This window comes from Mercenaria mercenaria, unplaced genomic scaffold, assembly GCF_021730395.1.
Source record: "Mercenaria mercenaria strain notata unplaced genomic scaffold, MADL_Memer_1 contig_3311, whole genome shotgun sequence".
Lineage (NCBI taxonomy): Eukaryota > Metazoa > Mollusca > Bivalvia > Venerida > Veneridae > Mercenaria > Mercenaria mercenaria.
In genome coordinates, this window is record NW_026461437.1 from 44,810 (window position 1) to 56,659 (window position 11,850).

Genomic DNA, 11,850 nt, shown 5'->3' on the forward strand with positions numbered 1-11,850 from the left:
ATAAACATCTGCACATTTTCTTTTAGTGTTTGTCATACAGGCAGTCACTTCTTGTCCAAAATTGTCTTATATTGAGTTCCGTTTAAGCCGGTGCTAGGGAATGTGAAGGGTGTTGCACTTGCCATTAACTTTCATTGCAAGACTAAATCAAACCCAGTCTATTCATACTTTGCTTGACTGCATTCTCTTTCGTACACTAGTCTTTTGAAATGACCGTCTATTTTCTGTATTTAGATAAGAACTGAATATTTTACGGATGATATTCATACACGAGCATTTTTTTAACAAGTTTAGCTATGCATAACTGGACACACACAAGTTTCGTTCGACATCATTATTAATGAGAGGCTTTTTATGGCATTTTAGATAAATTTTAACTTTTGCTATGTTTACAGCAAGATATATAATAAAATCGGTATGAAGATCCTTTGGAATTGAGCAGAACTCATTGATATTGAATGGATCCTATAATCCATCTTCATATAGATTTTATCAATATCACAAGAGCAATCTTTCAGTGTCGTGCGGCGGCCGTAAAATGTCTCCCCGTTCCTGGATTCATTGTTGTTATATCTGGTCCTTTAGAATCATAGGATCCATTCAATATCAATGAGTTCTGCTTAAGCCGGTACAAGGGGACTTTATAACATCTCATGAAAAGATTCATTCAAACAGAGCCTGCTATTATTTTGCTTGGTTGCATCCTACAATTCCAAAGGATCTTCATACCGATTTTATTATATATCTTGCTGTAAACATAGCAAAAGTTGAAATTTATCTAAAATACCATAAAAAGCCTCTCATTAATAATGATGTCGAACGAAACTTGTGTGTGTCCAGTTATGCATAGCTAAACTTGTTTAAAAAAATGCTCGTGTATGAATATCATCCGTAATATATTCAGTTCTTATCTAAATACAGAAAATAGACGGTCATTTCAAAAGACTAGTGTACGAAAGAATTTCTATGTTTTACTGTTCATCATTATCTAAGCTGCTTACCATCGACTTCAAAGCTATTTGGCATTAAAATGTCATACCATTTCTGATTAATTTCAATGGATCTGGTCGAAATATTAATACATAATAGCTACTATTTATTTCATCCTTTCATATAAGTACTGTGCATTCACTCATAAGCAAATCCAATATGATTTGCCCTGGAAAAACATTGACAAATACAGTAAAATTAATTGTTATAATATTATCAAGAAATATTCCTCTATTCATGCAACTATCCAAGAATTTAACGGGAAAGAAACTGTAGTGGTTCTGCCTTTAAAACTGCACCATATCTTGTCGTTGGAGTCGTATTCCTGAAAGTGGAATGCAGTTTTCATACAGAAATGCTTGAAAAAATATTTCAGTCATCAAAAGTACATGCTGCGGGAAAAATAACATCAAAGTTTAACTGCGAATAACTAAAATGTTGCTCTGCATGACAGTAAGGTATCCCGACCTACCCTAAATTTTTTGCCCGACCCTAAATATTTTTATGGCCTTAGAGAATTTTTTTCAACTTTTTAAAACTGCACCTTTTTATGCTTTAAATATGGTCAATGATGTTAGAAATCAACTTACTGATGCTCTAAAGGCATACCGCCTTATTTGTATTAATTTTTGACACAAAAAAATAATTTCCGAAAAGTCTTACTTAAAGTTTTTCAAGTAAAAATCAAGCTTAAGTAGATGTGTGAGTAAAAAGGGTGCAGGAAATTAGCCTTTAACCCAATATACCGAACTATTCCTGTTACCAGTACGAAATAATAAGTTTCCAAATATGACATTTCTTATTTTAACTGGGGCAGTCATTTTAAGAAAAGTCAAACTGCACGCAGGAGATGCTTCCCTTCAGCTATAGAAATCTCTACCTATAGGTAAGGAAGATCACTGCGTAGAAGATTGAAGAAATAAACTATTATTTTATTAGTCTGATATTTTTATTTCTAAAGCATTAACTTCAAATAATTAAGCGGCAATATTGTTAATTTAGCACATTTTAATACACAGAAACCGAAAATTGCTTTTATAAAACACTAACCAAAAACACACTATGTGCAGTAAGATGCGCATAATGCCACTTTAATAAAAATAATCCAAAACAAATTCCGACCTACCTACCCTAATTTTTTTAGCATGTTACGAGAAACAAAGATTTGTGTTAGGTCTAAGCTTAATTTTTCGATTCCTTCTCAGGTTTTTGCTAAAATGTAACGCCTCGGTGCTTCCGAGGAATCTACTTTCCAGATTTTATAACTATGTGATCAGCTATGATCCGCTATGATCCGCTATTGGCGACATGACTGTAATCGAAATATTTAAGGACGCTCGCTACAGTTTCGTAAATTTTTTCTCAACAATAGATTTTGATGAAATATTTTGTATTAAAAGATCATGTTATAATGTATTGAAAAATGAAATAAAAAATACTAGGTCACCAGCTTTGTTTCAATTAAATTTGCCCCTAGATATGGTGCTATTTTTAACATTTTTCAAAATTTCTATAATCCTAAAATATATTTCAGTAAAGTACAATAATCAGCATAAATTTGATATTTAAGCATTTTTATAACGGAAAACAATATATCTATTTGAAACATGCTCAGAGAAATCAAAAGAAAATGATTTTGTAAAGAAAGGAATACTTGTTCAGCAGATCCAGGGGCTATTTTTGTATATTTTTGTCAATTTCAAGTTGGTACTTCTGCTATTTTATCGAGTTTCACCTAACAGAATTTAATCAAACTATGCACATACCTCTGGTTATGTCTACCTAATCTAAAACAAAAAGAAAATTGATAGGTCACCATATTAGGTTTCGCTTAAATCAAATAACAACGAGGTGGGATGTGGCGGGCATTTATACAACGCAACAAACTCTTTCAGTGTTTGAGCAAATGACTTAGAGGTATATCAAATTATCAAACGGCAGATTTCTTAATAAGCGGACTTTAAGATGTTACTGAAGCATTTTGATGTCATAGAACGATGAAAGTTCCCGCCTTTCTCCGAACAAAACCTATAGTTTACGAAATTTAATACGGATGTACGGTATGGGTACGGTACGGGATTAGAAACAGCTGTGACTCAATGCAGAGTTGACCATACGCCAGGCTCCGCCTACAGGTCACGTGCTACAACAAAATACTAAATGGCTGTTGCTGCTACTTACGCGATATTTCTGAAAAGATTGGCTTATTATGTGTCTATAAAACATTTAGATAAATTTCGAGAAAGTACTGTTACGACTCTTACATTGATAGTTTGGGGATTTTCCGACATTCGACGGGGACGGAATAAGTTGAAGAAGGCTACACGACGATAATTACTGATGATATTTATTGTTGAAAATTTTGTGTTGCTTCTTTAATAAATCACTGACAAGTTTATGCGTGTTTTTATTATTATAAAAATATTTGTTTATCATTCAGTTTGATATTTTCTTAGTATTTTCTCGACTTGTACTCTATCAGTACTTATGCCCCGTGTGCAAAACTGGAAAAGATGCGTTGAAGGATAATGATACATTTACATTTTAGGTATAAATAGCCCTTCTCCCTCAACCTCAAAATAATTCACATCACCGATGCCTTTCCACGTACATGTTGATCGAGGCAACTGAAAAGTTTCGGCACGAATAATGTAGCTTTTTTAGTTCATATTTTTGCTACTTAAATATTTTGGCACTTTCTCTTTACAGCTTCTCGTTATGTAAATGCCCAATAAGAAAGTGTTATGGCTGAGAAATAAACCAACAATGCCTAGTTTATCTTTGGCCTACGATGTGTCTGCGGAACCCGTAGGCTGCCCGTATCCTCCTTTCTGTGTGACCTCCATGCGGAGGCAGTGGGGCGGGGCCTCTACGACTTTGTTTAGCGAAAAGTCATACATATTTGAATTAATCGAAAGCCGGTAGCCCGTAGACCGTAGACATGTCGTAGGTGGCATTGCGCAATCTCCGCACTGGCATCGTAAGGAGGCCACGCGCTGATCGTGCAGCCAACGCACGATATTCAGTGGACAAAGTGCCTAAAAGAAATCATACGATGATTGTAGACACCTGAGACCTTCGCACGGCACTCGGAGAGCTGCCACAAGGTTCCTGCTTGCTGCAGTACCGAATAAATCGCATGGATATTGAGAAATCATCGTGCGGCAACACTACAGCGGCCACATCATTTCCGTGCGGCGGCATTTTTATGGCATAACATTTTTCAGATGGTTATATAAAATTATATTGGTCATCTCCAGCACAATGAAATCGCATGGATATTGAGAAATCATCGCGCGGCAACACTACAGCGGCCACATCATTTCCGTGCGGCGGCATTTATATGGCATAACATTTTTCAGATGGTTATATAAAATTATATTGGCCATCACCAGCACGTAAGATTTCCGTTGGAAGCTTGTGGTGACTGCAAGGCAACTGCACTGAAATTGCACTATTTCCGTATATTCTCCGCGCAGCATATGTAAGAATTTCTCCCGGCATGTACCAAAAAATAAAAAATAAACTAGAATGTGTCTTTAGAACACAGGGTGTGCCCCCCACTGGTACATTTGTCACAAATAGGGGCAATAATTCACATGTTTGCAGTCTTAGTGGGGTATAGCCTCAACAAACATTTTATGAAAAGGATTCATTATTCTAGGCCCTATACTTTTTGAGCTATGAGCATCACAAACAAAAAATCCACTATTTTGCCTATTTCAAGGGCCATAACTCTGTAATAAGAGCTAAGATTCTCAAGAAGAATGCCAAGTGTGCAAGGTCACATCACGATAAAGAACCCAGCAAGGTTTCCTGAATTTACATCTAATACTTTTTGAGCTAGGCACATAATTAGGTAGAAAAGTGCATTTTTTTACTATTTCAGTGGCCATAACTTTAAAAAATAGGGGGTGGAGCCATCCAAAAAATATGAGGTGCGCAAGTTTATATCATGATAAAGCCTTTTCAACCATTTATATTATACTTTTTGAGCTAGGTGCGTCACAAGGTGAAAATGTGCATTTTTGACTATTTCAGGGGCCATAACTCTAAAAATAGGGTGCGGACCCAAATGAAAAATAGAAGGTGCACAAGTTCATATCATGATTAAGACTCATGCAAGGTTTCATGAATCTATATCAAATACTTTTTGAGCTAGGCATGTCACAATGTGAAAATGTGAATTTTTGACTATTTTAGGGGCCATAACTCTGAAAATTGGGGGCGGAGCCGAAAGAAAAATAGGAGGTGCACAAGTTCATGTCATGATTAAGACTCATGCAAGGTTTCATGAACATATATCAAATACTTTTTGAGCTAGGCGTGTCACAAGGTGAAAATGTGCATTTTTGACTATTTCAGGGGCCATAACTCTGAAAATAGAGGGGCGGACCCAGATGGAAAATAGAAGGTGCGCAAGTTCATATCATGATTAAGACTCATCAAAGCTTTCATGAATCTATATCAGATACTTTTTGAGCTAGGCGCGTCACGAACTTCGGACGGACGGACGGATGCACGGACAAGACCAAATCTATATGCCCCCACCACTCATGGGTGTGTGGGGGGGGGGGGGGGGGGGGGGGGGCACAAAAAAATGTGAACGCATACACCGTAGCCCGTAGCCACCTACGTTGCCAAATTTAGACTAACTTATCGCACGGCGCCCGGGTCAAATGTGAATTAAGTGAAAGCTAGCTATATTAATACCGTTGTATATACAAATATGTGGTAGTTTCCGTCGATTTTATCCACTTTCAATTGTCTGTGAGGACGTCCACAAGTCTTAATCCAGCGAAGACACTTCTCAAAACTTAACTTAGGATTTGGAAAAGGAATAATCTAGGCGTTCTGGGAAGCGACTATCGGACTTGCAAAGTTCCCACTGCCACCTTTTTAACCATTTCTAATAAGTTTTACTTGTATATATAATCATTTTCAAAAGGAATTTATCAGTTATTTTTATCGGTGTCGAGATCGCAATGTCGAAGGGTAATATTTACATTAACACCGTCTAGAGGTGTGTGTCGAATCAAGCGCATTGATTGGTTGATCGCCTATCGATTTATTGGTTTGATTGACAGCCGGTCAGTTGGAACGCCGGTATAAATTACAGACTCCAGTATACGTTGGATTGAAGCAATTTGAACTAAAAGTACTTTAAATGTATATATTTTGTAACCATGGTGATACTTACCCTAACCTTTAGTCAGTATATTATACATATTATACATTAAATGCATGCGAACATACAATGATTTGCGAATTTTTGCCGTACGCAACATTAGATAATCACTTCCAGGCATGCGCAGAAGACCGCTCCAACTCTGCAATGAGCAACATCGATTAGAAACACAACCAAATTGGCACGGTGTTGGAGTAAATATCGATCCGTTCGGAAAAACTGTAGCGAGCGCCTTTAATCAAGAGATTGTTCAGTGTATTTGTAAAAAAGGAGTTTGCTTCGTAACAAGACAAACGGTAATTTAATACTGCTCATGAACAGACTCAATAAAACCGACTTTGTTACTATCTTGAATAGCTGTGTAATAAGGTTCCAAATGATCTTTTCGGAAATGACTTTTAGCTTTTATGAAAAGTATATAAAAAAACGGTATACTAAAAGAAACTATACAGAGCTCTTCGAACATTATATAAATAACACAGGCCAGCGATTGTAGTATGAAATATTTGCAACCTGAGACCAGTAATAACACTAGAGGAGCTAGCCGAAGATATCTTCATTCAATTGAAGGTTGCCAATATTCCATATTCATCAAGAGCAGGCCTTTATTTTACAATACCTATAATCGCATCCTGAGATATTTATCAACGATAATGTTAGCGTTAACAATATTCTTCGAAACAAGGTATAATACTTAAATAGGAAAAATGTTGCCTTCCTTATTTCTCTATATTCTTTTTTCATTGATTGTTTACTTTAGGTATTACAATTATTATATAATCTATCCTGACATTTTTAATAGAGGATATTACTTGGGTGTGTTTTCATATTAAATCTATTAAACGAGTTGAATAAGATAATAATATGTGAGGCCCTGCCGAGCATTTTATCAATTTTTATTCAACGAGTTTAATAAATTCAATGAGAAAAGACATAAATATAATATTCTTTTTCTCACGTGTAAGCTTTTCCTGCTGAATCATCAAAGTGCCTTCATTCTTTACCAATAGCAGACCAAGTAAATCCGACCAACGTTTCCTACACTTAAAGCGACGTAAACGTCAAAGCGTTATTAGACTAGTGTATTACCAAAATTACGAATGGCTTTATTTCACTTCCTTGACGTCAAACATGTGATAATGAAATTTAATAAATTCTAAACGTTCTGATGCCAGTCTGTGTATCACCGTTTCAGAATTTATACAAATACCTCACCTTGCCACCATTCCTTTTTATCGAGTATGATTCTTAAAATCTGTATTTACTACAATATCACAACTGGCAACACAATTTGGATGTTTTATGAAAACATTTCATCAGTCTAATAGTCTGTCTAAAAAGCATTTATGTGATCCTTATGCAACTCTTTCTATTAAAAAGACTCCGTTGCAGTACAACACTCATTGTTAATTTCTTTTTACTTAATTTACTTATATCGAATAAGTCAACAGTCTTATTTTCTTTCATTTTTCGTAGTAGGTTAAAATGAAAATGTAATCAATGTAGTAACAGTGATCATATTGTTTTAATAAGAGACTTTGGAATTTTTTGTAGCATGGACGATGGATGTTGTCTGCAAGTCTCGGCTGTAAATGAAACAAAAAAGTAAAAAATAACTTTTGGACATTCTGAAAGTCATACCTTTCTGCTTTCAATGATTCCTGTAGCTGACTAATCATTTTATCTTTCTGATCCAGCTTTTCAAAAGCTTCTTTGCAGTATCTGTAATAAGTAGATTATGTTTTTGATCTTCACAATAACTGCTATCTCTGAAGGATGAATTTAAAACAAAACATATGAAAACTTAACAATTGAAAGTAAAAAGAGAGAAATCTGATCATGATTTGTATATTCTAGTTTGCTACATAGCCACGAAGATTTTCATTTGTACACATTTTTATTAATGAATATGCTGAAATAACAGATAAAACAACCTTTTAATATCTAGCAGATCATTCTTTAGCTTTGCAATTTCTTCTGTATTTTCTTTTATGGTGTTTCCTGTTTGTTTCCTGGAATTTGATATGTGAATAATCTTAAACACTTTTTTAGAATTAAGAACGTTTATATTTTAAGACGTTCATTTACCTTATAATAGTAGAAAGAAACTTCCTCCAAAGCCACTCAGTTTCCTGTGTTGTGTTTCTTAATAACAAAATATTACTATTTCTTAATAACAAAATATTACTATTTCTTAAAAACAAAATATTACCAGTTTGGTTATTTAATATTTGAAGGATTTACATTTATATTGTGGATTGTGGATTTAAAAATGTAATTTTGAAGAGAGGATTTATATTGTTAGGGCGTACTGGATTCAGTTTGGATTTGTGAAAAATTCTGAATTATTAAAGTTTGGATTTAAATTTGACCAGGGCAGGATTTGGACTATTCTTGCTGATAATACTAAAATTTACAACTATTTGACATTTTTAAGGGATTTGAATTGTTACTTTTATGAATAAAATTTTGTAATTGTTAACTGTAGCAAGCGGTTGTTACCCTTAGACGTTACTCCATTGTCTTTTGAATTCATAGATTAAGACTTTTCAGCTAAATTTTACATATTATTTTGTATAAAAACTTTCTTCATTTTGATTCTTGGTACAGTACCAGCAGCTATCAAAATCTCGTTTGATTTTGGTAAGTTTGTAGCTGAGCCATCCCAGGAGATGTTCCGGTTATCTAGGAAATCTGATTTACTTCTGCTTGCCAAGCATTATGAAATTTCGGTAGTAAATCCATGCAAACAAGAAAAAAGAATATTATTGTTCAATACTTCATGGAAGAAAACATGTTTGATTCATCTGCTAAGTCATTTATTGTTGAAACCTAGTCTGATTTAAGATTAAAAGCATTGTAATTAAAGAAGGAATTTCATTTAGAAGAGAAAAAGTTAGGAATAAAAAGAGAAGAAAAATATAGACGAAGGGGGAGATAAATTGTTATAATTAGAAAAGCCCGTGATATCTATATACAGCTGTCGGTAGAACACAGCTCAAACTATGATGTCAAAGATTTTATATTAAAATTTTATGAGCTTGTAAACGGTTTACGAGCAAAGATTTCGGAATTATAGAAAATACTTTGACCAGACACATGTTGAATTTGCCCGAGTTAAAGAGCAGTTATTTGATAGGTGGTGTACATGAAAGAAGATAGGTAATAGTTATGATAAACTGAAAAACAGGTTGAAAATTCAGAAGAGGCTGTTAGATTGGCTGATGATTATACTTGAAGTAATAAAATGTCCTTCAACAAATCAAATATTTTAAACAAGATCTCTTTTTTTTAAAATATTTCTTGGTTCTCATCTGGTAATAATTCTAATACGGGAACGTCTCGTAAGTCAAAATTTCAAGATAATAAACTTGCTGAAAAATCCTGGTCTCTATCTACTTGCAGATATTGCAAGAAACCATGACATATTATCTCTGAATGAGGAAGCATGGAAGAGATGAGGAAAGACCTACAGGCCTTACCTCTCTGAAATCTAAACCCCATTCTGGTACTGATATGAATACTGTTAAAGAGGTCAAGAACACCAATTCTCATTCTATCACGGAGGTTTATGAGCCATTTATATTTGATGGTTCTGTTTCTCCTATTAAAATTCTAAAGGATACTGGAGCTTCTCAATCTCTAATTCGTGCAGATGTCCAACCAGACATTATATATGTTTTAGGGTTACTAAGACATTCATGGCATACTAAAGTAATTTGTAATTATTACATTTTCTGGCATTTATTAACGTACTGCAGCAACTTACGTAAACGTGGGTGTTATTTTTTTAACTATCAATTAAATTCATGATATTATTTTCAAGTATTTTAGCATAAAAATCACAAAGTATATCATAATGATGACCTCTGCTTTTGCTTTATCAAATGCATTCCATTTTTCCGTAATATCTGCCGTCAAAGAAAAAAAAAACAAATGGAAAAGCTGATATCTCAAATTCCCCTTGTCACTTTTGAGTTCATCATTTTTCCTGCAAAATTAAATCAACGATTGTGATTCTACTGATCTGATTGTATAACATGTCCGCAGAAAATAAGACACTTTCGATAGCAATAAATTCACTATTGTTATTTTACAAATTTAAAAAGTAATTGGAGACTTTAGTCAGTTATCTCCCTTTCATGCTGTCTTAAAGTAAATAGGTCCTTTCATTTTGGATTTCTCTATATTGTTATCGCTATGTTATTGTTATTTGTAACAACATGATGTAAATAAAGCTAAGATATTGATCATAATGACTATTAAGTTAATAATGCCTTCAACTTCATATTTTACAATCACACAAGTGTCTTAATTTTGACATTCCAGACATTAATTCTAACAAATATGCAAGATATCTCACACCTTACAACTGATATATCTCATAGACAAAATAGCGATAAAGTCAGATGGGGCCAACTTACTATTTAATTATCTTGGATATAATCCAATAAGGGAAGCAATTTGAAACTCACTAAAGTCCATTAGTGCATTACCTTTTAGATTCTTCGAGTTCATTCTTCAGTACGCTGATTTCATCTGTTTTCTTTTTAAGTTGATCAGCTGTCTGCAACCTTAAAACAGATACGAGACAATAACGTTTTATTGTTTATTCAGGCACGACATACTGTTTCTCTTATTCAACATTATTTTTCTCTTCATTTATCTTTTCTTGTCACATTTATCTGCATTCATGTACTAAGACAATTGAAAAGTCATTCGGTGTTGCTTTTCGACACAATGCAGTTATATTTTCACCCTAAACAAATTAGCCGTTTATACCCAAACTCTTAACTTATCAACTATTTCACTCCACCACACTGAATCAATTTCACAACAGTTTGCAATGCTGTAACTTCCAAGAATTCAAAAATAACATTATATACTGTATAAATTTATCGTTCCTTCTTACGTATTCCATGGAAGAAAAAAACAGTCTATAGAATAGTTTTTGTTTAGAAAATCAAAACTTAAATTTCTACATATATTACTTAGATTCTTTAAGGTCCTCTTCGGTCCTCTTTCGGCTCTTCTCGGATTTTTCAAGTTCATTCATTAGGTTCTTCAACTCCGTCTTCAGGTTATCTATTTCACTTGTTTGATTTGATATTTGTTCTCTGTTTGACCTAAAGACATCACATCATCAAAACTGCTCTTAGGTTACTCTAAATAGACGTTTAAGCTTCATATTTCTGTGACTTGGATGTCTGATCAATGCAAATCAGAATTCAAGTAGATATTCAAGTAGAAAAATAATATCATCACTGTTACTGTCATTCTCTTAGCAATGGATTATCAGGAGAATTTAGTTAAATCCTAAGGTATCTAAATATGTTACTTCATATATTTACATGCTGTAGATATTTTAATGTTTTTCAAAGTATTGCGTTTGCGAGAATACTGATGGGTCTTAACTTAATCAATAAGAAAAGAAACTCACATTTGTAATTGCTCCTTCTCGCTTTTGAGTTCAACATTTTTCATACAAAATAAAATCAACCATTGTGGTTCCACTGATTCGTTTGTGTAACGTTTCCACCTGGCTTTTAATAACACTAAATAATATATTGTTATTTTACAGATTTACTAAACATCTAACTTAATTACCTTTTAGATTCTTCGAGTTCATTCTTCAGCTTGCTGATTTCATCTGTTTTCATTTTAAGTTGATC

The 11,850-nt window shown here is 33.8% G+C and overlaps 1 protein-coding gene across 1 annotated transcript; it reads right to left on the reverse strand.

The window, feature by feature from the left end:
* Nucleotides 1-822: 822 nt before the first annotated feature.
* LOC128552938 (uncharacterized) lies at nt 823-11,838 on the reverse strand. The gene is made up of 6 exons (XM_053534017.1): nt 11,786-11,838; nt 11,170-11,304; nt 10,675-10,752; nt 8,113-8,190; nt 7,820-7,900; nt 823-1,315 (listed from the first exon to the last, which is right to left on the reverse strand). The coding sequence occupies exons 1-6, from the start codon at nt 11,836-11,838 to the stop codon at nt 1,246-1,248; spliced, it is 495 nt and encodes a 164-aa protein (XP_053389992.1). The 3' UTR covers nt 823-1,245.
* Between the last annotated feature and the right edge of the window lie 12 nt (nt 11,839-11,850).